The sequence below is a fragment of the Panthera leo genome, chromosome D1, assembly GCF_018350215.1.
Source record: "Panthera leo isolate Ple1 chromosome D1, P.leo_Ple1_pat1.1, whole genome shotgun sequence".
Taxonomy (NCBI): Eukaryota; Metazoa; Chordata; class Mammalia; order Carnivora; family Felidae; genus Panthera; species Panthera leo.
In genome coordinates this window covers 113,625,006-113,651,431 of record NC_056688.1, presented here as the reverse complement: position 1 = coordinate 113,651,431, position 26,426 = coordinate 113,625,006, and the positions used below count along the sequence as shown (strand labels likewise).

At 63.0% G+C, this 26,426-nt stretch overlaps 2 protein-coding genes and 1 long non-coding RNA gene across 7 annotated transcripts; 1 reads left to right on the top strand and 2 right to left on the bottom strand.

Moving 5' to 3' along the window:
* Nucleotides 1-266: 266 nt before the first annotated feature.
* On the bottom strand, nt 267-16,413 carry IGF2 (insulin like growth factor 2). 5 transcript variants are annotated; one of them, XM_042906215.1, is made up of 4 exons: nt 16,392-16,413; nt 3,940-4,102; nt 1,958-2,118; nt 267-1,671 (listed from the first exon to the last, which is right to left on the bottom strand). In XM_042906215.1, the coding sequence occupies exons 2-4, from the start codon at nt 4,100-4,102 to the stop codon at nt 1,432-1,434; spliced, it is 564 nt and encodes a 187-aa protein (XP_042762149.1). In that variant the 5' UTR covers nt 16,392-16,413; the 3' UTR covers nt 267-1,431. The 5 variants fall into 5 exon arrangements, with proteins under 5 accessions (XP_042762149.1, XP_042762148.1, XP_042762150.1 ...); XM_042906214.1 differs by lacking the exon at nt 16,392-16,413 and adding an exon at nt 15,580-15,638; XM_042906216.1 differs by lacking the exon at nt 16,392-16,413 and adding an exon at nt 8,963-9,127 and having other exon boundaries at nt 1,958-2,109.
* On the top strand, nt 14,277-16,342 carry LOC122200536. Its single transcript, XR_006193842.1, has 3 exons — nt 14,277-14,356; nt 15,053-15,244; nt 16,119-16,342. It is a non-coding gene; the product is annotated as an uncharacterized LOC122200536 (long non-coding RNA).
* Nucleotides 16,414-16,420: 7 nt separating the features above from the next.
* On the bottom strand, nt 16,421-25,807 carry LOC122201373 (insulin-like). Its single transcript, XM_042907233.1, has 4 exons — nt 25,645-25,807; nt 18,361-18,459; nt 18,011-18,233; nt 16,421-16,631 (listed from the first exon to the last, which is right to left on the bottom strand). The coding sequence occupies exons 1-4, from the start codon at nt 25,805-25,807 to the stop codon at nt 16,421-16,423; spliced, it is 696 nt and encodes a 231-aa protein (XP_042763167.1).
* Nucleotides 25,808-26,426: the final 619 nt, after the last annotated feature.

Sequence of the window (26,426 nt, the reverse complement as noted above, 5' to 3'; positions counted from 1 at the left end):
CATTTCTGAGAGGCCCCCAGAGGACCCGCAAAGATGGTCCCTAGGTGTGCTGGGGGGTCCCCAGATCTTTCTCACCGGAGCACACCGAGGGGGTCAGGCTACTTTGTAAGGCACGTCTCGTTCAGCTACAGCCACCTCCAGTCCCACCAAACCCGTGCCTTGCGCCACACGGTGGTAGGGGGCACGGATGCCGGTGGGGCCCGGGGGCTTCGGGGCTCACACCACGGGGGTCGTGGGCAAAGGCGCCTCCGTCATCTCAGACAGAGGGGTCGCCCACCTGGGCCTGGGACACACCCTCTCCCACCCCAGGAGTGCATCCCAGGGGTCCAGAGGGGAGAGCAGCCCATGAAAACCTCATCACCAAACGGCTTAGAGAAGGGGCCAAGGCAGAACGTGGTCCGACCTGCACCGTGCTGGGTTCACTCATCTGTGTGCGTGTGTGCATGTGAGGGTGTGTGTGCGTGAGGGGCTGTGTGTGCACGAGAGTGTGTGTGTATGTGTGCATGTACATGAGTGTGTGAGGGCTGTGCATGTGTGAGTGTGGGTGCATGTAGGGGGGTGTCTGCAGGGATGCCTGGTTTTTGGAGCGGGGACTGAGATGTGAGAATTTGGGGTGTGTGGGTTTGGGGAGGATTGACTTTAGGGTGCATGGGGGTTTGGGCCAATTAAAGCTTATTTTCACAAATTTTGGTTTTCATGTTCTGTCCTCCCCTCCTTCGGTCTTACTGGGAACCCCCAACCAGCTCCATGGTGATTTTCGAGGATGGAAAACAGAGCGAAGGGGCTGTGCTGTCGGAGGATGGCCAATTCTCCCTGGGGAGGGCCGGAGCTGGCTGTAGAGCAAGGACGTGCCTGCCTGCAGATCTGGGGTCCCTTCCTCTCTCCTGGTCGGTCAGGGGCCCGAGCCGTGGCCAATCTGACTCGAGGTCCCTGGGGAAGAGAGGGAAGGGGGGTGCCTGATTCTTTCATTATGCCAATCGTTTTTAAGTCAATTTGGTTTTAGTATTTTTTTAGCCAATTGATATTTTTAGTTGTTTTGGGTTTTTTTTTAAGCCAAATTACTGTTCTGGTGTTTCTAAAAAGCCAATTAGTTTTAAGGGGACTGATGTGCATGCGTGTGTGTCATTCAGGGGTTCATAATTTAGTATTTTGTCGTGTGATTTGGGGGTGATTTGGGGGGATGCTTAACGCCAATTGAGTTTGTATAGTTTCAGAGGTGTTACTACCATTCCCCTTGGCCGGATGGAGAAGGCCAAGGAGAGAAGAGCCTGACATGGGGAGGTTGGGGCACGGGGGCTGGGGGTGGGGGAGCCCGCGGAGGGAAAATGGTACCGGGAGATGTCGGAGGCGGGACCCGATGGAACACGGCCCCCGGTCAGGAGGAGGGCACCAGGTGGACGGTGCCATTCTGCAGAATTACGACAGTTTGGCTCACTTCCGATTGGCGGACGCCTCCGGAGAGGCGTCCCCGTGGGCGGCGGGGTCGTGGGTGGGCAGGGCGATCAGGGGACGGTGACGCTTGGCCTCTCTGAACGCCTCGAGCTCCTTGGCGAGCATGCGACCCCGGCGGGCGCGCAGGAGGGCAGGCAGGCCCCTGCGCAGGCGCTGGGCCGATTGCTTCCAGCTGTCATATTGGAAGAACTTGCCCACGGGGTATCTGGGGAAGTTGTCCTGGGGGGGGGGGGGGCGGGGAGGACCAGTCAAGGGGGCCCCTGCTCCCTGGCTCCTGCCCCCAGCCACCCTGCCCTCCCCCGTGGACCCCTCAGCGGCCCCACACGGGGAGGGGGCTCGCCTGCCCACGGGGAACGGCTGGACGGCCGGCTCTGGACCGGGGTCCTTGGCGTGGGGGACCCGCGAGCCCAGGAGCTGGCTGAGCCCCGGTCCCCCCAGAGGGAGGGCAGGAGAGCAGGGTACCCACCACCACCCCCCCACCCCCCAGCAGCGGCCCCGTGCCTACCGGAAGCACGGTCGGAGGGGTCGACACGTCCCTCTCGGACTTGGCGGGGGCGGCGCAGTAGGTCTCCAGAAGGGCCAGGTCACAGCTGCGGAAGCAACACTCTTCCACGATGCCACGGCTGCTGCGGCGGTTCACGCGGCTCGCCGGCCTGCCTGGAAGTCCCACAGGGGGAACGAGAGCCGCCCTTGAGCACCAAGTGCACCGCAGCCGGGCAAGGGGGCGCCGGCCCCGGGGAGGCAGGGCGCCAGCCCCCTGGCCTCGCGGTGCCTCCCTCCTCGCACGGACGGTGGGCACGGCCTCCAGGGTCCACTGCCCAGGGAGGTGGGGAAAGTGCGCAGGCGTGAGCCCGTCAGGGGCCCAGCCGTCCCCCCACGATGCGGGACGCAGGGTCCCGTCCTGAAGGCCACGCTGGGACGCAAGTGTCCTCCCTGAACAGAGCAGGACCCTGGGTGGCCCGTAGCCCTCGAGACTCCGAGGCAGGCATGGGAGAAGAAGGGGAAGACGGGAGGGGAGGAGTGAGGACCTGCATGAAACCACGCCCCCCTTTCCTCCCGTCGTCCCCGCCCCTCCGCTGCTTGGGCTCCAAGGTCAGCTGCAAGGAAAAGTCCGGCCCTCGCCTTGGAGGGGGAAGGGGAGGGGGGGGAGGACGGGCGCCAGTGGGGGAGGAGGTCCCACTGGGTGGGGGCTCGGCCCAGCCCTCCTTGCAGGGGCCTCACTCCCTGGGCACCAGACCCTACGCAGCGCCACTTCCTGCCCCCAAAAGGAGGCAGGTGCGAGGGTGGGGTGGGGGGGCACAGGCAAGGCCAGGGTGGACTGGGCTTCCAAAGCGTGGGGAAGCAGGGGTGCTTTTCAAAGAGAAGCTTGGAGAGACCAAGGCTGGCGTCTGTGCGGCCCGTTTCGCCGCTGGATAAGTAGAGGCTGCAGAGGGGGATGCCGCTCGGGGAGCAGCAGGGCCAGGTGCGACCACCAGGGTCCTCACCATCTCACCTCCCCCGCCCCCACCCACGTCTGGGCTCCTGTTGGGAACAGAGGTGGCTGAGCCCGCAGCAGGGAGCTCGCGCTCCCCACCTTCAGGGTCAGCCTGGGTCTGCTCTGCAGTCCCTCCCACTATCCAGATAAATGCTCCCCTGAGGCCCAGCTTTCTGGGAGGGGAGGGCAATGGCCCACGCCCCTGAGGAAGAGGTCACCTCCAACTGGGGGCCCCACCCAGGGCCCGGGGCAAGGAAAAGCAGCGCTCTAGGGGAAAACCCAGCCCCAGGATGGACATGGAAAGAGAGAAGCCCAAGAAACAGCCAAAGCCCACGCTGAGGCCCACCCCTCAGGTGGATGCCCCACCCCGCCCCCCAATGTCTTGTAGGCAGGGCCTCATCTCCTCTCCTGCAAGCCTGGGGTGGGGGGAGCTCGGCACCCCCCCCAGCCCATGGGGCATGCAACACACGCTTTGGTTTCTAGGGGTCTCCGATCTGTTCTACCAAACGCTAAATCAGGTAATCCACAAATACCTGCCCACCATCTACATGTCAGACGCACCCCCCCCCCCCAGATGTGTGGGAAACTTTTGTGCCCACAGCCCGCCCAAGAGCAGGTCAGGAAGAAGCAGTGAGGGAAAGTCCGCCTCCCTGCCAGGACTGGGGTCTGCCTCCAGCCCACCCTGCCCCCCACCCGCACCTGCTACGGCCTGGCCCCCACCTAGATCCCACCCTGCCTGGGAGGAGAGCGTTCTAGTTTTCATGGTGTCACAGGAAGGTCAGGGGTGTGGGCACCACCCATGCTCACTGCAGGTGCCCAATAAATGCGGACTCCAGGGTCCCAACTGTGCTCATGGAGTCTCAGTAGCTTCCCTCTGCCTGGCCACCCACACCAGGTATCCCAGGAGGTGTCCACGGGCGTCTGGGAGACGGGAGGGAGGACTCCAGCATTTAGAGAGCACCTGCTGGGTGCGCCCCCCCCACCCCCGCCCCAACGCGCACTGGGCTACTTACTGAAGTAAAAGCCGCGGTCCCCACAGACAAACTGGAGGGTGTCCACCAGCTCCCCGCCGCACAGGGTCTCACTGGGGCGGTAAGCAGCAAAGCAGCACGAGGCCAAGGCCAAGAAGGTGAGCAACACCAGCATCGACTTCCCCATTGGGACCCCCATCGGCATCTAGGGGCGGAGACAGGAGGCCATGAGCCAAGTCCAGGGCTGGAGGCCACTCCCGCCGCCCCGCCAGGCCGGGGCCTCTGGGAGACACCAGCCCGGCCGCCTCCTGACTCCAAGTTCGGTTCCGGCTTTAGATCGCCATGTCCTAAACGTGGCCGCTCTAATGGCCAGAAAGAACGCGTGCTCTCCTGCCCAGGCGGGGTGCGCAGTCGCCCCAGGTTTGAGCGGATGTGTGTGAAGCACGTCTTTGATGGGCACCAAGTTTCACGAGGGGATGATCGCCCCCGCCGTCACCACCGCAGGGGCTCAGCCACACCCCAGAGCCGCAGGGGACAGGGCTGGACACTGAACCTGGCCTCTGTCCTATGAAGTCATGGGGGGGCGGGACCAGCGCAGGGCAGTGGCCACTCCGCGGGCCTCCCCGCATCAGCCAAGATGGCAGATGGCCCCGCCCCACCGCAGAGCTGTGTGCATCCCAGAGGACCTGCCCCCCCCAAGCAGCAGGGGTCCTGCCGTGCCAATCCCACCCCTTCCCCCTCCCCCACAGCCTCTTCCACCCTCCCAGCCACCCCCCACCCCCCCACCCCCCCCACCCCGGGGACTGAGCAAAGCTCAGGTCGAGGATCCAGTGGTTACTGTGCAGTGCCAGCCACACTTCCAGGGGCCTCATTCTCCTGAATCGCCCAGTCCCCCACCCCAGCCTGCCCTGGGCACCCCAAAACACACAAAAAGGCCAAAGGCCTCCTCTCCGGGCCTGGCATCACACCCACCCTCCAGGGCCAGGCACCTCAAGGTCCCTGTGGGTTCATCAGACCCTCTCCCCACTGAGGTACCAAACCCCACCCAGGGAGCTGGAGAGAACAAGTCAGGGCAGCTGGAGGCTGGACACCAGGTCCTTGGGGCCCAGTCAGAACCGAGAAGCACGTCTCGGGACACACCCCCTGCACGGGCTGTGTGGCTGCAAGGCCCCGGGGCCAGGGTTAGCCAGGCCCCTTAAGGCTTGGGAGGGCTTGGGAGGGGGCCTCAGGTTCTCTTTTAGACCCAGCAAGCTGCCCCTGCCCCCTCCAGAAAGTGGAAGCACCCCCCCCCCCAACCACAGGCAGGTAGCCCCTGGAAGCCCTCCACAGGCCCAGGTATAAGCCCCTTCTGGGGCGACAGTCACGGCCCAGTGCCTCCGAGCCCACTGGCACCCTGAGGCTACCCAAGCCGGGGGCTGGGCAGCCTGCCCGGATGTGCCCCTCCCAGGCTCCACACCCGGTGGGCCCGGGGCGGGGGGCGGGGGACGGGGCGGGGGGGGGGGGTGGCCACCACGCAGCATGCCCCTTCCCAGCCTGGAGCGAGGCCGCTGCACGCTAGGCCCAGGGAATTTCTGGTGCCATAAATCGTGCAGGAGAGGAGGCAACCAAGAAGGGAGCACAGTCCCGCTTCAACTCGGCTAAAGAGCAGAGGCCAGCTCCACAGGAGGGTGTGAAGTGCGCCCCCCCCCTCACCTCCTCCCGCCTTGGACCGGGCCCCAGCCAGTCTCCCAAGCTGCCCCCCGCCGCTGCCCCCTTCCAAATTCTAAGAACAATCTGGCCAGCTAGTGACCGGGCGCCTTCCGAGAGCGAGCCACAGCTGCACCCTCTGCAAGCCAGCCACTCCAGTGAGGGGTCCCGGCCGGCACCAGCGGAGAGCAGAGGCTGGGTGAGAGGCGTGCCCTCTGGGCCAGGTGAGCCAGCGGTGGCGGGGAGGAGGGAGGCCAGGGGCGAGGAGGGCAGAGGCGGAGAGGAGGGGCTGAGGGGCTGAGGCCCGAGGCCCCCGTCAGCGGGGCGGGCAGGGCAGGGCAGGCCGGAGCGAGAGGGCAGCGGGGGTCCTCGCTCAACAGCCCCGGTTACCTGCAGCTGGACAGGAGGCTCGCTGGGGCTGGAGGAGGAGGAGGAGGAGGCTGGAAGGACTGCCTCACAGGAGAAGCTAATGTCCAGTTTGCAGGCTGGTCAGTGCTTTGGCTTTTATGTCTGAGCCGGCTCCTCCCAGCCCCGGCTCCACCCTACCCCCCACCCCTCTCCCTGCTGACCACTCCCCCCGCCCCCTTTGCTCCCGCCCCCTCCCTCTCCCCAGCCAGTCCCTTCTCTCCTGCACCCCCAACAACTTGCTCCGGACCACCCCTCAGCAAAGTACCCCGGGGTGGGGGTGGGGGTGGGGGCTCCTCCTGCACCCCCAGCCCCTCTAGGCGCCAGGCAGTGGGGGGAAGGGGAGGCAGGGGGGCTGCTCTACACCCCCTTGCATGGAAAGTTCCATCTACCCCACTGGGCAGGGGCAGTTACCCTCTCCAGGCTGTACACTCCTGCCCTTCGGAGCCTCCCACCGGCCCCTCTCCCCAGATTCCCCGGTGGAAACGTTGGGGACAGGGACAGGGAGGGGGCTGTGTGTGTGGGGGGGGGGGTGCACCCGCGCGTGGGGAGGGGGGGGTCAACTGCACATGTGGCGCCGGGTGTGAGCCTTTTGCCAACTCGCCCCCTGTTCCATCCTGGCCCCGCCCACCCCGTTTTCCTCCTTCAGTCTTGCTGGCACGGCGTCAACATACCAGGGTGGGTTTCTGAGGCTCGCGCCCCTCCTCGTTACCCGGCACCCTGGGGGACACGGCCCGCCCCCGCACGGCACAAATCGCAGGCTTTCAGCAACACCCCGCTGCACCCACAAGCCGACCAGGAAGTCGCCTCTGCAGACAGCTCGCACCTCCCTGGGCACTTCCCGAAGCCCCCAGCCAGCCCCCCCACCCCCACCCCCGCCCCTCCTCCGCGGCGCTGGGGAGAGCGCGGGCTTCGCCACCGGGAGCCGGCCCCGCGGCCTCCTCCCCTCCCCCCCACCCCCGCCCGGGGCCCGCCGGGGCCCCCCGTCCCCTCCCGGCCGGCCCGCACGCCGCTTACCTGGAAGCCGGCACAGCTGCGGCCCACCTCCCTGCTGCGTATCGCAAACCGAGCAGCGGGCGCTGGCCCTCCTGCCGGACACTCCTGTGCCAGCGCCGCTCTGGCCGAGTCGCGGGGGCCGAATGTGCGACGGGGCAGAACGGGGGGATGGCTTTTTTTTTGGGGGGGGGGACTCGTCCGATCGTCTGGGGAGGGCGGGCTGTCCGCGGGCTGGGGCGGGCCAGATGTTGTACTTTTAGGGGGGAAAGGGTATCGGGAAATGAGGTCAGCTGTTGTATCAAGGATAGAGGGGGGCAGAGATAGTGAGAGACACAGAGAGAACGTGAAAGGGGGGGGGCCGAAGAGAGGGCGAGAGAGGGAGAGAGGACAGCGAGAGGCGGGCAGGCTCGCAGCGGGGGAGAACAGCGCGGAGAGAAACAGAAAGCGTATAATTAATCCGCTTCGGGACGGCGAGGCGAGAGGGCGGGCGTGGAGGGGGAGGGAGTCGGAGGCAAGGAGCCGGGGGGGACGGGAGGGAGCGAAGGGCAGGCTGCGGGAGAGCGGAGAGCGGGCGCCGGGGCCAGAGGCCGGAGAGGGGGCCGGGGAGCACAGAGAAGCCGGGGCAGGGCGCGACGTCGAGGGCCGGGGAAGGTGCGGAGGGGGGCGGAGCGGAAGGGCGCCCGGGCCGCGGGCGCCCAGCTCGGATTGGGCCGACGGAGCCCTCGGCCGTCGCGAGCCCGGGCCCGGGGGTGGGGTGGCGGTGGCGGTGGCTGCGCCGAGCCGCTCGGGACGCGGCGAGGAGGGGGGAGCGGCCGGCCGCGCGCCGGGGAGGGCTGGGGGACAGCGCGGGGGGGTGACAACGCCGGCGGCCTGCGAGCCGGACTGCCTGCGGGGGGGACCGCCTCCTCGGGCGAAGCGGGGGCGGGCGTTGAGGTAGATGGAAGAGGAGGCGGCGGGGATCCGCAGGCCCGGCGGAGCGCGGCCCCGCCGACGGCGCCCGAGGCGGGAGTCAGCAGCGTGTCGGCGGGCGGCGAAGACGCGGGGCCGCCGGCCGGGTGGAGGCGCTGGCGGGCCGAGCGCGGGCGGGCGTGGGCCAGGAGGCGGGGGCGGCCGGAAGGGGGGGGCCGGGGGCCGGCCTGGCCTCACGCAGCTCCGCCGGAGAGCAGGCGAACTGCGGGCGCCAACGCCCGGCTCTTATAGCCGCGCCACCCCGCGGCGCGGCGCCCGCTCGGGCCCCGCTGGCCCCGCGCCCGCGCCAATGGGCGCCCGAGGGGCGCTGGCCCCGCCCCCCGGACCGCCCCCGCAAGTCGAGCTGGGGGTGGGGTGGGGGGGGGTGGTGGGTGGGCCGCGGGCTGGGGGCCCCCGGCCCGGGGGCGACGGTAGGGGGGGGGTGCTGTGGGGTGCTCGGGGCCAGATTGGGCTGGGGGCGGGGAGCGGCAGAATGCGAAAGAAATCCCGAGTCCCGAGTCTCGCGTTCTGAAGTGTGTGTCGGTGGGGGGGCGGGGGGGAAGGGCGGGGGGGGGGGAGGGGGGACGCTCGGGTTCCCGGGATCTCTAGATTCCTAGGGGTCTCTAGGTTCGCGCACGCGGGGGGCGCGAAGCGAGAAGGGTGGGCGGTGTCCCGGGCCCTAGCGGCGGCCGGGGGCTACGCGGCGGGCGCGCGCGGTCCAGAGTGAGGAGGACGCAGGTGGTTTGGCGGCGCCCGGTCGGGGGGTCCCCGAGTCCCGCGGGGAACTGCAGGGGAGGGAGGAAGCCCGGGGCTTGGGCATGGCGCGCGGCCGCCACCTGCCCGAGCAGGCGCGGCTCCTGGAGTCGCAGCAGCCAGAACCTGAGCGCCCCCCGGTGCCGCGCGGGAGCCGGGGTGCAGCTGCGGCGGCCGCCAGGTGCGGTTCCCGGGGAGCGCCGGCCGATGGGGCCGACCGAGGCCGCGCCTGGCCGGGGACGGAGGAGCAGGGCGGGAAGCGGCGCTCCAATCCTACCTGCATGACCGAGCTCACCGGGGTTCGTCTAAGCAGCTCGCCTTTGGGGCCCACCCAAAATATCCGGAGAATGGTTCCCCCGTCCTCACTGCGTTGGACTTGCGTAGACTCGGGTTCGGCCCCGGGGGCCACCACGATAATTTGGGGGTCTGGGGAAACCATCTCCTGGAGAGTTTGGACGACGTAAGAAGTCGTGATTTTTACCAAGTCAAAACCACGCACAAGCCCCGGCGTCCCGCCCGCCCCTCGGCGCCCCCGGCCACCCGCGCCTCTCCGAGGGGAAGGGGCCGCCGCCGGCGGAAGCCCGCGCCGGCTCGCCCCCTCGCTCCGCCATCAATCACTTCGCCCGCGCTCCGCGCGCGCCTCCCCGAGTCCCCTGCCTGGCGGACTTGGAGGCGCCGCGCCGCCAGAGCGGGGTGCGCCTCTCCACGGCGTCCCTGCAACCCAGCGCCAGGCCCTCCCCAACTGGGGGCCGCCACGGCCCCTTCCCCCCACGATCGTGAGCTTTGCAAAAAGCAAACGAAAGCGGCGCGGGTTTCGGGGCGCGCGGCCCCAGCAGCAAGCGCGGCCGCCGAGCCGCAAGCCCTCAGCGGACTCCTGCGCCCGCCCGGCGAGCGGCGGCCCCGGCGGGACAGTGGCGGGGCGGGAGGGGAGCCGGGCCGGGGCCGCGGAGGCGGCGGGGAGCTCACCGCAAGGCTGGAGGCTGGAGGCTGCGTCCGCGGGCGCAGAAGGAGCTGAGGCAGCAAAACGAGCGCTCTGAGGCGGCGGTGGACGCTGCTGAAGGTGAGCGAGACCCCGGGGGCAGTCCCCAATGTCCGGGGGCAACGCCCAGTCCTTTGGAAGACCCGGGGACAATGCCCAAATTTGGGGGAAACTGGGGGCAATGCCCAGTCGTTTTCCTGGACGCGGGAGAAGCACTGCCCACGTCCTGGCGGATACGCTGCAGGGCCAAGTGTGTTGGGGGAACGCAGAGAGAAATCTCCCAAATCCGAGCAGCTTGGGGGCTTTCGTAGGAGACGAAGAGAGGCCTGAAACTCGTGCCCCGCCGCGAGCGGGGCTGAGAAAGCTGCCGAGGGGCTGCGGGCGGGCCGGGAACAATGCCCAGATATCGGAAGGCAAGTCAGAGCTCCGTGTGGTTTGCGGCCGAAGGCCCCAGTACCCCGACGTAGGAGAGCCGAGGGAGGCTCCCTTGATGTGGGGAGCTGTAATCAATGACTAAATTTGAGACTCCAGATACAGGGTCCAAGTCTAGTGGATCAGGGGAAGTTGCTCAGGGCTCGCGGGGGCCAAGAAATCAGAGTCAAACATGTGGGGGCCCTAGCATCTTAGTCAGCAAGCTTAGGGGGAACCCTAGGCTAATTTGTGGGAGGTAGGTTTTGGGGTGACTCTGGGAAAATTCTCAACGCGAAACGCAGGGGGGACCTAAGAGGCACGTTATCTAAAATTGGGGCAAGTGAAACACTGAACACACTTTGGGGGGGCTACGCAAAGTCTCAGTGTGGTGACGGGAAATACAGAATTGCTTCCACAGTTGACGAATGCAGGTTAGTGGCCTGGATGCCTGCGAGGCCAAGGAGGGGAACTCCATAATTGTGGCTTTGAGGAGAATTCTCACTATCCTGTAGGGACTCGAGAAATACTGTCTAAATGGGGGAAACTGGGGTGTGATCAGTACACCTGGGAAATGCAGAAATTCCATGTCCCTTTATATTTTAATTTTCTATTTGATTTCAATTAGTTTATTTCTGATGAACAGGGAAAAAATATGCTGTTTTCTTGGGCACTGTCTACAATGGCCCAAGTTTTGGGGATCCATGGGAATTGTCCAATGGAGGCAGAGATCTAAATTTCAGGGACCCTGGTTAGTAGCCAGGAAGCTTGTAGGACACAGGCCCATAAGACCTGGGATTTCTAGGATATTTTTTGATCCCTGGACATTTTCATTTTGGGGAGCCCATGGGAAGCTGCCTAAATTTACGGGGACCTGGGGCAAGGGTCGTAAATTCAGGGGACTCAAAAATCAGTGTCCAAAGAAGGCTCAGTTGTTTTGTGGAAGTGTGGGGAAAGTCCCAATTTATTTTGGAGGGCTGGGAGACATGTCTCAATTTGGAGGCCCCAGAAAACTAATTTTTGAATCTGGGGATCCAGGGAAGTTACTCAGAGTCCTCAGGAAAATTGGGGATCAATATCTAAGCTTTAAGGGAAAAGATTAAGAGTTCGTAGGTCATGAGGCCTAGAAAATCAATGTCCAAAACTGGTGACCTATGAGGAGTTTTCAGTGTGTGAGAGACCCAGGAAACATTGCTTACATTTTGGGTGACTTTGTGGGTGCCCAAGATGCTTTGGGGCCCAAGGAATTTTAGGGCCTGTGTTGACGGGCCTGGAAGGCAATAAGTAATATTTGAGAGGAGAGCCCAGCATGTCCAAATATAAGGGAACAGGAAAAGGGTCCCGTGTCATCCTGGGATTTGAGACCACTGTCTGAATTTTAGAAAATCTGGACTTTTGTCAGTGAGCCAGTGGGATACAGGGAATTTTTTTTTTTAATACTCAAAATCTTATGATGCGGAGAAAATATTCAGAATATTTGGTTCCTGGGAACACCCAACAGAGCCCGGTATAAGGAGACAGGGGCTTTGTGCGAGCGTCTGTTTTGTGCGCGGTGGGACCCAGGGGAACCTGCGTAAACCACAGTCACCAAGAAGCACATCTCGGGTAATTGCTCAGTGTGCTTTCGGGGTCTGGGTGACAGTGTCTAAACTGTAAGGGACCTGATTAGTGGCCAGGGAGCTTGGAGAGCCCTGTAAACAAACGCTCCCACATCTTTCATGGCACCCCCCAACACACACACAAAATTGGTCAATGAGTTCTGGGGATCAGAAATCAACCTCTGAACTTTGTGGAAGGCACGAGAAAAGAGCAGACTGTCTGTGGTTCAGAATAGGGCTTGGTGTCCTTTGGGTGTAATGCCTACATGTTAGTGAAAGAATAGGGAAGCCACGTTCAAACTCTGAGGGTTCTGGGAAGATTGCTCGTGGTGTTGGGGGAACCTGGGAGTCTTTGTGTAAAATTTAGGGAACCCAGGCTGGTGCCAGTAAATTTGTGGAACGCGGCGGATAAGATCCCAAACTGTGGTGAACCGGGAGAACAGGGCTTCAGTGTCGGGGAGCAGAGCAGGGACAGAATGCTTGGGAGACCCCGAATTTCACGTGCAAAATTATGGAGACACAGGGGAAGGGCTTCACTTGTTTTGGAGACGATGCCTAAGTGCCAGAAAAACACTGTCCACCTTCTGGGGAGCCAGGCAAATGGGTCAGCATGACCACAGGACCTGGGGGTAACGTTTAAATTTGGGGGATCCGCATTGGCGGTGTGCGGATCGGTAGGATGGGAGCAGGGTGTACAAAACTGTTAAGAGCCTGGGAGAAAATGCCCAGTGAGTTTGGGGATCCAGGCCACTAGGTGAATCTGGGGGAACGCAGCCGGGGCTCCTGTTTCCAGGTCCCCGGAAATTGATGTCCAAGAAAATTCTTGTGACCTGGGGAAATGCTGGATGCATTCGGAGGGCCTGGGAGCAAGCCTGAAATCTGGAGGATCCCAGGGGGAAAAAAAATAATAATGCCCGCGTTTGGTGGGAGCAGGGAAGTCGCTCGGTGACTGGGGACCCCGGAGGTGGAGGGCTGCCTCGCAGCGGCGGAGCCCCGGGTGCCGGGCAGGCGGCGCGCCGCCGGCGCTCCCCCGCGTCTGGGGGCTCGCGCGCGGAGCAGGGGCGCCCTCCCCGGGGGGCGCGGGCGCGGGCAGGTAGCGCCGGGCCCCCCGGGGCGCGCGCCCCGGAAGGAGCGTTGCTTCTCCCTCTTCTGCCTTCTGGCGCGGTGAGCGCGCCTGCGGCAGCGGCCCGGCGGAGCGGGCGTCGGGAGGAAGGGAGGAACCCGGGCGCGGCTCCCCGGCGCTCCCGGGGCCCCGGGCTCCCTGCCCGGCCGCCTCCGAGGACGGCCCCGCGCTCCCCGTCGCCGCCGCGCCCCACGCGCTCCCGCGCTGCGAGCCTAGGCGAAGCCGCGGCCGGGCCGCCGCCGCGGGCAGGCTCGTCCCCGGCTCGGCTTGGGGGCCCTGGAGCACCCCAGACGGCCACCCCCCGCGCGCCGGGGCGCTCCGCGAGCGCCGCTCCCGCCTTTCCCGGTCCCCAGACGACGGCGAAGCCCATTCGCTTGGGTAACTGGAAAGAGGGGAGGGAATGAGGAACAAGAGAAGAGCCGGCATGGGGAGGAGGGACGGGGCAGGACCGCACGGTGGCCAGGGTGCCAGGGGTGTCCTTTCGTTTTCTCAAAGAGCATTTTCACGCGAAGTCTCTCTCTCCCTGCCGGGAAAGTCAATTGCTTAAAAGCCAGTACTGAACCCGACGCAGGCGCAGGGCGCTGGCGGCAGGAACACGGCCACCCCCTGGGAACTGGGCGATCTTGAGGGTGGGGGGCAGCGACCCTGGGGGGCACCTGAGGGGTAAGGAGCTGCGAGGAAAAAGGCATTGCTGGGGACAGAGGAATGGTGGGGATCCTGGGGCTGGGACAGCATCGCTTGTACCCAAAGTCACCCCACAGAAGGACCCCAGTTAGAGGGGAGCAGCTCAAAGCCTGACATTGTGGGAGGGCAGGGGTTAACGCCACTGGACAGGTGTGGGGACCCAGTCAGGGCTGAGGCAGTCCTCCACATTAGTTTGGCAGGACAGGGACACCCCCCCCCCCATGAAAAACAGTCCATTTTCCACCCAGAGCCCCAGGCACGTGGGGAATGTTCCCCCTTCAAATTCCAGTCCACATCAATCACCCCGTGTCCCATTCCAAGAACATCTGGCCTGTCTCCCCCCACCCATCACCGCCCCCTCCCCTCTCCGCCAGCCTTCGTTCGCAGCCTCCGGTGTCCCTGGCTTTCTGGCCTGGGCGGGTGTGCCTGGGGACGGAGGGAGGGTGAGAAGGGAGCTTCAGGTGCCTTGAAGTCACTCCCCACTGCGTAAAGACCTGTGAAATTGGGGGGGTGAGGAACGGGGTCCCTGGGAGCCCAGCACAGATTTTGGATCCTTTGGAGGGCCTCTGCTTATGGACGAATTTAGCCCCCCCCCCCCCCCCCCCGCCCCGTTGGCTCTGCTCTGGGTTCTCCACCTTTCCTCCAGGCCTGCTTCCCCAGGGGCTGGGAGTGGGGGGCGTCGTGTGCTGAGGTGACAGCCCCTTTTCAAAGTGTGGGCTTTCCCCCTGGTTGGGGGTGCCTGGGGGGCAATCACGCCAGCGGCTGATCAGTGGGTCCCTCCCCTGCTTTCTGCCCACACAGGCGCCGGCCCTGGAGAAGCCAGGAGAAGCTTGGAGAAGTTCGGAGACGTGCCCTTCAGCTGCTGCCTGGACCTTGGAGGTAGGACGGCTGAGGCCACTTTGGGGTGCCAGACTGAGCCATCAGGGCAAGGGGGGAGCGCACATGTTCCCCCTCCCCCCGCGGGGCTGCCTGCTGAACCCTCGCCTTATTTAGTCAAAAGTGTGGCTAGAGGGGCAGGCTTGAAGGGGGCAGATCCGGGTCACCCTAGGGCTCAAAAAAGGCACTGGCCGCCCCTGGCCAGGACCAGCGTCAGGCTCTCCCCGACTTCCGGCCCTCCACGGTAGGAAGGGAGCTACAGCTCAGGCCGCTGTGGGGCTGGGGTCCCTTTTGCCCAGAGCTTGGCTGGCGGAACTTCAGCCCTACCCCACCCACCCCCACCCCCCACTGCCCTGCTCCAGCACCAGGGCAGCACAAGCCTCCCCTGCAGATCGCAAACCCATGCTCCACGGAGAATCATCATCCCCCACGATTGGGACTCACCCACTGATCCTGGCCTCTACACGCCAGGCCTGCGGCTGGGCTGCGCTCGCTCCCTCCCACCTCCCGGCTCCCCGGCTCCCCTGCTCCCCTGCTCCCCTGCTCCCAGCAGGCAGCCTTTCTCCTTCCCCGGCTCCCTCCCACAGCTCTGGCTCCAGGCTGGCCGCTCCTGCTCCCTGGGTCGAGCCCAGCAATCTACAAACCCTGCTCCATTCTCTGAGGGTCCCCTGAGCACCCCTCCCTCCCTCCCCACCGCAGGGCACCCGCCGCCGGCCGCGAGGCCCAGGCCCTGCTCTGAGCTCCGGGAGGGACGCAGCCGGCACAGCCCCAGCTGGAAGTGAGGGACCAGGGACCCAGCGGGTCCACCCGGAACCACCAGGACCCGACAGCACGAGCTACCCAGGGCACAAGACACCACAGGCCACAGATCAATAAACCAAAAGCCTAAAAGTAGGTAGGGGTCGGGTGGGGGGCGCAGGGGAGGGGGCTGAGCACTGGCACACTGGGGAAGGACCCAGGCAAGGCCGCTGTTGTACTGTTTTATGTAGCGTCTGGAATAAAGACCCCTTTAAAAGAATGTTCTTGGCCTCTCTCTGATGGGTAAACCGGCCTAGAAGGGGGTCACCTGCTGGGTCCCTCCCTGCCAGCTCTGAAGGGTGGCCTCTGTGACTTGTGGGTCCAGCGCAAGAACAATCACCTGCCCCACCCCCACTTCCAAAGCTCCCCAAGACCCTGGCGCAGAGCACCCCTCCAGGGCAGCTCAGCGTGTGCCCCCACCCCAGTACCTTGTCAGTGAACCGTGAACCGCTGTGGCCACCACCACGGAGCTTGCTCCAGAAGTGTCCCAGGCCCTCTGGCCCCAGGGCTTTCTAGTCCCCCCCCACCAACCCCCACTCGAACACACACACAGGAAGCCCCTCCGGCTGAACACAATGGAATCCTGACACCGGTGCTCTAAGGCCCTCCGCCTCACTGCAGTGCCCCTGCTGTCCTTGGGCCACTACCTCCCTTTCTTCTCACAACTGAGCAGTCAGGAGGTCTGCGACCGCCACCCACTTTGACAAATAGGGACCCAGAGAGGTCAAGCCACTCGTGTGAGGTCCCACAGCCCAGCAGCCCAGGGCAGGGAGGACCTGGGTCTCATGTGTCCCAGCTGAGCCCAGGCTTCCTGGGGTCTCCTGATTCACAACTGATGAGTTTTCCCTCTTCCCCTCCCTGTTTTCTTTCCCCTTCCTCCAATTCTGTCCCCACCTTGTCTGCACCCCCCCCCCCACCCCGCTCCCATGGACTGCCCTGTCCACCTCCCTTGCCCTTCTTCTTCCAGGAGCTCCCTTCCAAGGACGGCTGTGGAGCCCAGATGGCAAGGGGCTTGCTGCACCCACACCTCAGCCACCAAGGGACAGGCAGGCACCAGGAACAGACCCCCTGACTCACAGATGCCTGTGGTGTGACTCTGAATACACCCCAGCTTCCCTGGGCCTGAAGGGAGAGGCGCTCCATGAACTGAAGGAAACAAGGCCCTGGCACAGACCCTGACACTTGGAGGGCTGAACCCGTGGACTCTTCTGCACAGCCCTGGGGGTCTGAAGACACTCACCTCTGTGGGGCTGGGGCTGGCCACAGGCCTCAGTTCTGAGCGCGAGGGGACCACCTGGGCCACAGGCCGCAGCAGCTCACCTCTGGGCTGGGTTCTCCAGCAGCTCTGGCTGGCTGTGACTCGGGCTGTGGCTCCAGCTGGGGGGCAGCCTGAGCTGGGGGCTCAGCTGGGTGAGATGCCGGGCCCTGGGTCTTGGGATCCACCTCCTCCTCAAGGAGCTCAGCAGTGACTCTTCGGCCCCTAGGGGAAACACAAAGATGTTCCTGAGATGAACACTTTTAAGACAAGTCCTCTGCCAGCCGGAGCCCCGTCCCCTCCTCCTCCCCTGGCAGTGAGGAGGCCTGAAAGTCACCTTGCCAGGGTTTTGGGTAGTAGCTTCCTTTCCTGTCCTTATGGCTGCCTAGCTCCCCCTCTTTCAAAGTACAAGAGAAGGAGGAAGAGGCCCACAGTTCACCTAAAGCTGGACTTCCCAGCAGCCAAGCCTGAAAAGGTTGCTTGCCCACAGAGGCAGGAGACCCTTCTGTTGGGTGGCCTGCCCCTTCCTGGCTGGTGTGGACTTGTGCCTGGGCATGGGGTGGGGTTGCACACGAAAGGCATGCCTTGGGGGATCACAATACACAATATGACCCCCCCCCCCACCTCCAACATTCCCACCTTGGGTGGAAGCAAGGAGGGGGTCAGGAACAAAACAAAGGGCACAGCTCTATATTCAGAAAGCCCCTGGATGGTTGGAGAGATACAGTGGGACACTGAGCTTCCCTGGGGAAATGAGATCTGTCCCCACAAACACCACACTGGGTGTATGGAGGAGTCTGGGACCCCACATGGAGGGGACAGAATCGTGCACTCCCCCGGGAAACTGCCCTTGCCCCATCACTCAGTTCTGTGGGCAAGAGAGGCAACAGGAGAACTGGGCCCGCCAACAGGGAGAGAGAAGCTTTACTCTTTTAATCCTGCCGTGGGTACAAGTTGCATTGCCCTTCATCCTCCTCCTTCTCACTCCCCTTTCCAAATACTTAGTGGGGTTCTTTGGTTATGGTCAGGAGGTGTAGGGAGTGGGGAGAAGGGGGGTGCTTTGCTTTTAAAATGGTATAAAAAAACTGCTCCAAAATCTTGGGCCCCCGGCCCTCTGCACAGTGTCCTGTTTGTCTCTGGTTGGGACTGGGAGGCGGGGGGTGGGGGGGGGGTTAGGGGGGTGGGGGCGGTGGTGGTGCAGCAAGAACAAATTTCTCACACAGAAAAGCCATGCCCTTTACATTTGCAAAAACAGCTGTTCACTCCTGCTGGGAAGGGCAGCCCTACCCTCCACTCCTGCCCCTCCCACTTGGCCTGGCAGATTAGTGAAGGAAAACCTATTTTCCTTGCAAAAGCCTCTGTGACTCTGTGGGACCTATAGAAAAGCCCCCTCCCCACTTGTCTTTCTTGTACCCTCCAAAGTTGAGGCTGTTCTTAGGAAGCTTGCCCTCACCCTTCCTCCTGCAGCAGAGGTGTGTCCCTCCTGCGAAACGGGGATACTTTTAGCTGCCTCAAGCCCCCAGCCCACCCGTGCCTCAACACTTAGAATACAGCTTTTCTCTCACACTGAGAGGCTGCAGCAATAGGGAGGGAAGCCCGGTCACCTGTACTCTAGTCGCTGCGTAGTCCCCGAAGCTCCCGGGCGGTGGATGAAGAGGACAGGGGAGTCACTGGTGCCCAAAGCTCTCTGCTGAAACTGCCCGGCTGATGATCCGCTGGTCGGGCCAATATTAGCAGTCGCCGCCAAAGCAGGGGGTGCTCTGGCTGTGGTGCCCAGACCCTCCAGCCGGGTTGATGGGGAGGAGGAGGTGGGGGACGAGGCTGAGGCTGGAGAGACGATGAAGGGCACTTTTAGAGTGTGCATATTAACAGCCCCTAGAAGCGGGAGAGGGTCTCCACCACTGAGCACGGCACCTGCTCAAATGCCAACTGAAATTACAGTTTTGCCCCTCACCTCCTCGTCCCCTCCACGCCTTTCCTCGAGCCCCTCCAAATTGGGTAGCTTTGTGCCCACTCAGTGGTGCTGAGGCCACTGGGCAGCTGGCTGTGGCACCTTCTCAGGCCAGGGCACATGCATTAGGGGGTGGAGATTTGGCCAGCCCCCTAACCCCACGGAGAGGCGTGTGTGGGCGTGGACATAAACCGGAAGTACTCCCTTTAGATAGGAGGTGGGACTATCTGGAGGGGTGGAGAGTGGGCGGGGGCTCCCGAGATTGACACCTGGCAGTCACTTGACACCCTGGAATGCCAGTGGGCGTGGCACGGGTAAAATGGCGATGGGCCATATGCAGAATGAAGCAGGGTTCGAGAGTGATCAGAAAAACCTCTCTCCAGGTGCTCCCAAGGCAGCTGCAGTGCAACGTCGTCATGTCCCTCCTTCTTTCAAGGGCAGGGGCCTCGTCTGGGAGTTTCCTCCCTTCACCAGTTACTCCTGATTGGCCCCCGTGCACCGCATGCATGATGGCAGATGGCAGCTCTGAGCACCAGTCCTGCTTGATCACGGACACCCTGGGTGGGATGCTGGGTTCACAGCCTTTGAGTCTGGCTGAAACTCCAATCAAAGCACAGCCTCAAAGCCATCAGCAGCTGGGGGAGGGCCCAGCAGATGTGCTGCCTTGACTGGACTAAATCTCACTGGGAATTTAAACCTCTCTCCCAAGGTTGCAGGGAGAGCAGACCACAGAGCAAAGACTCGCTGAGAGGCAAAGACGTCTGTACTTCCCAGAAGGCCACCACTCCCATCCTCCCAGCACCCTTGCACCCCAGTTTACCCAGCTTACTGGCACATGCTGGGGTTTAACTCTCTCTCTCCCTTTCTCTCTCAAGCCATCACCTGAACTCCCTTCCTTAGCCAAAGGGAAGGGACATCCAATGGAGAGAATAAGACTTTTGGTGGGGAAGAGAGACTCGAGGGGGGTACTCAGGTCTGGCAGCTGTGCCCCAAAGGATGCGGATGCCCCAGAGCCACACCACCTCATGGGAAGAGGGCAGGAGGGACTCTTTGCTGGGCTCTTGGATGGGGAGGGACGAAGGGATGCTAAAGGGCCTTAAGTCAGGTCTGGGCACATAGAAGGGAGTCAGTGTGAAGCAGTCCACAGTTCCTGTGGTGCAACAGTCACCTGCTTGTATGGGCTCTGTGGCTTGAAGGCTTTGCATCCTGTGCTGTCCCCTGATATTTGCTGCAAGATGCCCAGATGTTTCAAGGGGCTATTGCCAGGTTCTTATGGGAAAACTTAGCCAGGACTTGCCAAGCCACATGTGGGGCTAGGGAGAGTGAAAGGCTGACCCCAAGCCAGACGTGAGGATTTCATGGGAGGCTCACCAGACTGAGAAGGTGGGCAGCTAACAGGCTGAAAAGGAAGTGGCCTTTCAAACCCACAGATCAAACTCCTGAAAACGTGGAAAATCCCAGCTCCCAAACGGTATCTTGAATCTGAATTTTGCCTTGATCTGGATTCCCATCTCAGGCCTGGCCCAAAAAGGAGTCATGCAGGGTTATTTTAGTCTATCAAAATCTTGGAGCCCAGAATGCTCAAGCAAGAGGAAAGGAGCAGAGGAAAGGGTTTTGGGTGGGGAGGACCCCTGCCATAGCTAAGCCATGGCACCACTGAGACAAGACTAGAGGCTTTGGGGGTCAGGGAAGTGGGTGTGGGGCTTGTGACCCACAACCCTACATTCCACTTGTTTTCCTTGGTGGAAGGAGAGCACATGGCCTATAGGGTATACAGGTAGTGGGAGGGAACACACAAGGGACAAATTTGGAGTGCAGGGAGGAAGGGACACCTCATAATAATAACCTCATTGCCCCTCCTGCCTTTAGGCCTGGGAGAAGATCATCCCATCCTGGGTCTCTGGCCAGGTCCTCACTTATTCAAGAGAGTCCTGGAGCACCCCCAGGAAGCCCAAGTGCCAGGTTTCCTCCACTCAGCTGCTTGAGCGGCCTCATGCTGACACCTGGCGGCCGCTTCTAGAATTAAAGCGGAAAGAGCCCACCAGTTTTAGACACTACAACTTGAGACTCTCTGAGGAGAGGGCTGGGGGGCAAAGGTACATTTCTCTCTATGGAGGGGGCCCCTACATCATCAGGGTACAGGTGATCTCTACCCTTTTGTGCTCAGATCTGAGGCTCTTATCCACCTCCATCCTGGCATTACAGAACAGGTGGTGGAGGGAGGCATAAGGGAATTCCCCCCATTTGGGGGGCTCCCCAACACCAAGGGATGTGGCAAGGTGGATGCCCAAAGCCACAGGTGCACCACTTTCCAGAAGCATTGTTGTGTTCTGAAAACTAGAGGGCCCTGTATTACATTCGTATCAGAATAAAATCAGATCGATTACTGAGAAGCTCCAGGAAGAATGTTGGGACCCCGTCCAGAGGCAGAGACCCTGGGATGAGCAGGGATGGGCTGAATTTTGCTGTCTGAGCTCTCTTCCCAGCAGGGCTTTCCAAACCTGGCCCGAGCCTGACACCTTGTGGCTACTTGTAGAAGTGCAGCTGCAGCCTCAGAAAACCCACCTTTCCTTAAATCAGTAATAGCCTTTTGGGCAACTACGTCACTTGACCAAACCTCAGAACTGAGACAACCCGCAACCCCATTCTGAACACACTAGATTTTGTCCCAGGAGCCTGGCACCGTCGGATACCATATGGCTCTGCCGTGTCCATGCAGCAGGTAGTCTGACAGGCCAGGGGAGGCTGCTGGGGGCTGCACACAGCCTTGAAGTCCCAAGGTCACATCACAAGGGCCCTGGGGGAGCCAGCCTGACAGAGCCTGGGGGCCACGTTGCACTGCTCACACAGCTATGTGTTCACATGGGGGAGAGGGATGGGTAGGGGAGGCTTGGAGGCTGACCCAGTTCAAGCCCTGGCTCTGCCAATGGATGTGGGCAGGTCGGTTCACCCTCTGACCCTCATGGGTCCCATGTGGGGGTGCACAGAGGCCCAGACACCAGCATCTGGTGCAGGGTAAATGCTAATAAACACCCGTTATTCTGCTCTCCCGATGTGAATGTGTATTTGTCCCTGACTCCCCTAACCCTTGGCACTAGAACATTCTTTCTTGAGACTGTATGGAGATGCATCCTAGACCATTGGTAGCTAAGCCACAGGGCCTGGCTAGTGCTGGGACACCTGCCTCCAGAGGCCTGTCTATCCCGTGCAGGTAAAAGTCACTACCCAAGAGGGCTCTGGAGTTTGGGGAGAGGGAGCTCAGCCAGGGCAGGGCTGGTAGTCTGGGGAGTCCCAGGAGCTGCAAAGATATCTCCCCCATGAGGCTCTTGAGCCAACAGGTCCCCAGGTTGTACGGTGGCTTTGCTCTCCCTTCTCCATTTCTCTCAGCTGGCCTCATTCTCCTTTCCGTGTAGGCCCCCCGGGACCCCAGCCCTGAGTCTCCTCCCTTGGGAAGCTTGCCCTCCTGGCAAGGGCCCCCACATGCCCATGGACCACAACGTGGGGACTGCATCAGCTTCCTCTTGCCCACGATCCTGGGAGGAGAACCAGATCCATGGTACTGTGTCTGTGCCACAGAGTCCCAGAGAGGCAAGCAGTTTGCTGGACACTGGGAGCAAGCAGCGGAGTCGGGACAGATCGCTAAGCCTGAAGCCCTGCCTTGGCCTTCCATGACCCCTCACCCCCACACCTGGCCCATGGGGGACTGGGCATCATGTGGCAACACGGTCTGGAAGAAGTCTGTCTGCTGGGGAAGGAACTGATGGTGTCCGGGACAGGCCTGCTGATCACTGCTGCGGCAGGCCCCGGGACCGGTTCCCCGCCACCCCCCACCCGCACCCCCACCACATGCCTTGCCACCACACTGGACCCTTCAGCAGCCAAGGCAGGGACGGTCTCCTCTGGTTTCCCTCAGATAAATGAGGAAACTGAGGCCCAGAGATGTTCAAGGTAACTTTCCCAAGGCCACACAGCCACAAGCAGCACAGCAAGGACTTACGACCCCTGCCTGGCCTCCCAGCTCTCTCCCTTCAGCCTTGCGCCAGCCCAGGTCGACACTCCAGCTGGCCCCGACACGCTGAGGCTTGAGGGGAGGGGAGGTGCCCACACGTCCTCCAGACCTTAGCCTGTCCCTTCTTTTTGACCGGGACCAGTGCACGCCCAGCCATGGAGAAGGGCCTGGGGAACATCAGTTCTGTGTGAACACAGCTGTCACTGTGACTCCAGAGAGAGTGGCATGGGCTATACCTGACTCGCAGCCATCCCTGGCCTAGGTTTGCTCCACCCATAGCGACAGCCTGACATGGACTTGTCCTCAAGGTTGAGACGCCTTTCTAGGGGCACAAGACACCTCCTCCAGGAAGCCTCCCAGCTTGCCTTCTGTTATGAGCTGATTGTGTGACTAGAGCTAACTTCCACCAGAGCCTGACCTCTCTGCCACTTCCTTTCCCACAGCTGGGCTGGGGTCCAGGAAGCACCCCCAGTGAGCAACCAAGGATCAACCCACCCTCTGGGCCCTGGAGAGGGCCTTTCCACCCTTTCCCTACCCCTGCCTCTTGAAGATCTCCTTAGACAGGATGAGCAGACCTCAGGAGTGTACCATGGAGAGCCAGGGAGGGCCATGGAGGGCCACAGAAAGCTACAGAGGGCCATGAAGAGGCAGGTAGGGCCAGAGAAGGCCATGGAGGGTTGGAGAGGGCCAGGGGGGTTACAGAGGGCCACGGAGGGCCAGGAAGGACCATGGAGAGTCAGGGAGGGCCAGGAAGGACCATGGAGAGTCAGGGAGGGCCAGGGAGGGCCAGGGATGGTCAGGGAGGGCCAGGGAGGATTGGAGAGGGCCAGAGTGGGGATAACAGAGAGCCATGGAGGGCCATGGGGGGCCAGGAAGGGTCAGGGAGGCTCATGGCGGGTCACAGAGGGCCAGGGAGGATTAGGGAGGGCCATAGAGGGTCAGAGAGTGTCAGGGAGGACAGGGCAAGCCATAGCTCCAGGTTCAGAGTCTCAGCTTTATTCCAGGACCTCCCAAATTCAACTCCTCCCAGCCCCATTCTTGCTGCCCACTGAGCATCCACGTGGGACTGAGCCACAGCTCAGAACCTGAGGTCTAAAGAAGGAAGAGAATTTCCAAGGTCCCCCCTTGGGCGTTGGGGGGCAGGCAAGGTGGCCCCGCGGGAGGCTGGGCCGGAACAGGGCCAAGTTATGAAGTGAGGATGGCCTTTGAAGAACAAAGGGGGGGCTCTGAGTCCCAGCGTGAACAGCCACAAGCTGGCAGGGCTGCTGGGGCGCGGGCTCTGTTTTCCAAAAACACAGATGGGCTGGGAAGGGGGTCAGAGTGAGGCCGGCGAGTGTGGCCCCCTCCCCCCCAGGTTCTGATGGCTCAGCAGCCTCTTCCACATGGGGCTGGAGGGGGCGGGGCCAGCCCTCCCCCCCTGCCCCCCTCCCCCCTGCGCCCCGCTCAGGCTGGGGGCCCTACTGTCCTCCCTGTCAAGGCCCAGAGACAGGCACGGTGGGGAAGGACCCCTCGTGGGGTCACGGATGGGGAGCCCTGAGTGTGGCTGGTCCGGGGGTGGGCCTCCTGGGTCTAGAAATTCTGAGCCCCTCTGGGTACAGGGAGCTGGGGGAACAGGACTTATGTCCACTCCTGGCCTGATGGATCCCAAGTGCAGCATAGCCACAGACCCAGCGGTGCCTCCAGGACCCCATGTGGTCAGCCCAGTGCCTTGAAGGTTGGAGACTGTGGGGTGACCTTGTCATATGGCCTGAGGCCCAGCTTCCTGGGGAGCCCCAGGGAGACCGTTGGGACCGGTCCCCCCACAACTGCACACAGGCAGGAGGTGGGAAGTCTGAGCTGAGGCAGGGTGGGGCTGCTTGCACCACCACAGGCTGACTAGGCTGCAGGGGACATGGGGAGACGCTTCGGTCGGCCTCCACGTTCGAAGGAATCTGCCTCCCTGTCCCTGTGAAGAACCCAGAAACAATACTGCCGGGTGGAGGGAGGGAGGCAGGAGGCCCCCACCTCCCTGTTTATCTCTGCGGTTCCCAGACCCCTGTCTGCCTCCGTCCCCAAAATGTTCTTTCTGGCACTGACCCCTCTCCTGCCAGCAGCCGGCGGGGACAGGGGGTAGCACGGGAAGGAGGGAACCCTGGCCTGGCAGTGACGGCCACCCCCCAGCCCCCAGCCTCAAGTCCCTCAGAGCCCTGCAGACCCTCAGCAAAAGCTCCAGCTGGGTGGGCGCCTGGCCCTCCGCTGACCTCGGCTTGCTCAGCCACACCGTGTGTGTGTGTGTGTGTGAGGGGGTGGCTGAAGGAAGTCACCCCCAAGGACCTCCCTTCCACCCCAGGGCTCTGCATTTCTGGGGATCGGGGCTCAGGATCACCCTGGAGACTTTTCTCAGAATGTTGGGGACCTGGTACCTTGTCCAGCTGCTCCCAGGGAGAAGCCTGGACCAGAAAGACTGGGGGCCTGAAACACTACACAGCCCCTCTCCTTCCTAAACCTCAAGGCCTCTAGAGCCTGGGTGGCCAGCCCATCGGGCATTCCCGGAGGCCCCGGAGAGTGCCCAATGGCAGGAATTGGGAGACACAGATCCTTTCAGAGAGGACGCGGGGCCTGGACCGCGGGAGTCGCATGCATCAAAAGTGGGGCTTTGGTGCCCTCTGCTGGTCATATCTGTGAATGGCCACCCTGGCCCTCTTGCCTGGCTCGGACAGGTACCTAGGCGCCCAGGGACGCCACTTGCACTGGGGGCCTCACCGTGCCCGGGCCCGAGGGCAGGCTCCCTCAAGGGGAACACAGGCATCTCCCCTCACGGCCTCGCTGGATGCAGAGACTCCGGGGCTCAGCCGGGTCTCTGCCAGGGGGCCTTGCCAGGAGCTCAGGTCACTGGCTCCTGGTCTCGCTCCCTCTCCTGGACCGCACACCCCCCCCCCCCCCCCGCACAAGGCACCGGGCCTTCAAGAGCAAGTGGACCCACCCTGGCATCCCTGCACCCACCCCCTTGCCCCTCAGGGTCTGCTCAGGCCCGGAGAACAGTGAGGACGGTAAATATTTACTGCCGACAGGAGAAGGCAAATACTGCCCCAAGGGCCAGGCGGAAGTGCCCGTTCATCGGTGCCGGAGGCAGCTGCACTGGCAGAATGTCCTCAGCGTGCGGGCACCAGAGGGACAGGCATCCTGGCTCCAGCCTCAGTCTCCCCGTCAAGAACACAGGTGCAACAGCTCCCACCCCACATGGCAGTGTGATGGCGAAACAGAACAGACGTGACGGCAAGTGTGCGGCTACAACGTACCCGGGAGGCCCTGGCCCCCAGTGAGGGGGCTGGGGGACCCGGCAGGGTCAGGGGACTGCTCCTCCACACCCCGCTGCCCCGGGCTTGGGGGCATTTGGACTCCTGCCCCCCATGCCAGGTGACACGTAGGGCTGGGTGTGGCCAACACCACTGCCAGCCCCATGGGCGAGGGAAGCCCAGGTTCCAAGGGCAGGCAGGGTCTGAGGACACGGGACGATTGTCCTCCCGTTTCCCAGAAGGGGCGGAGCATGGCCCGGATGGGGTGGCAGAGGCATGGCCTGGGGCTTGGCTGCCATGGGGTGGCCTGGGGTCCCCAAGGAGCAGGGGCATCTGAGGTCCAGTGCCCAGGGTGGTGCAAAGCAGGAGACAGGGTCTGACCTCTCCTCTGCCACCTGAGACCCTGGTGACCTTGGGCATCTCCCTGCCTCCCTTCTCCCTGCCTCCATGAGCTGTTTGTGGAGGGGCTCTGGAGAGGGTCCCACGCACCTTCCCAAGATCACAGCCATGGCCGGCTGGGGGCTGGGGGGAAAGGCTCACCAGGAGGGCCCTGCCCCGGTAGCAGGGCCGAGGGCGGCCTCCGACCACGACCGGGTCTCACGGGCGGGCCGTCTTTCCCACCCCATGAACATGGACCTCCCCTGTGGCCCCCACCACACCCAAGACCAGCTATGCTGGGAGTCCCCCCCCACCCCCCAGCTGGGATGGCCCCACGTATCCCTGGGCCCCAAAGGGCTCCTGCGCTCACTTCCACAGAAGCGGGTGGGGGGGTGGGGGGGTGGGGG

What these genes read in the sequence shown, in the direction of transcription:
- IGF2 (XM_042906216.1), bottom strand. Translation starts at nt 9,124, where the DNA reads ATGGTTTCCCCAGACCCCCAAATTATCGTGGTGGCCCCCGGGGCCGAA. An exon ending in CGGTGAGCTCGGTCATGCAG is followed by an intron (nt 4,103 to 8,962) that starts GTAGGATTGGAG and finishes CTCCGCCCCTAG; the next exon opens with ATGCCGATGGGGGTCCCAAT. An exon ending in CCCCTCCGACCGTGCTTCCG is followed by an intron (nt 1,672 to 1,957) that starts GTAGGCACGGGG and finishes CCCCCCCCCCAG; the next exon opens with GACAACTTCCCCAGATACCC.
- LOC122201373 (XM_042907233.1), bottom strand. Translation starts at nt 25,807, where the DNA reads ATGGGGCTGGCAGTGGTGTTGGCCACACCCAGCCCTACGTGTCACCTG. An exon ending in TGGGGGCCAGGGCCTCCCGG is followed by an intron (nt 18,460 to 25,644) that starts GTACGTTGTAGC and finishes TGGCCTGAGAAG; the next exon opens with GTGCCACAGCCAGCTGCCCA. An exon ending in ACGCAGCGACTAGAGTACAG is followed by an intron (nt 16,632 to 18,010) that starts GTGACCGGGCTT and finishes TGTTTCCCCTAG; the next exon opens with GGGCCGAAGAGTCACTGCTG.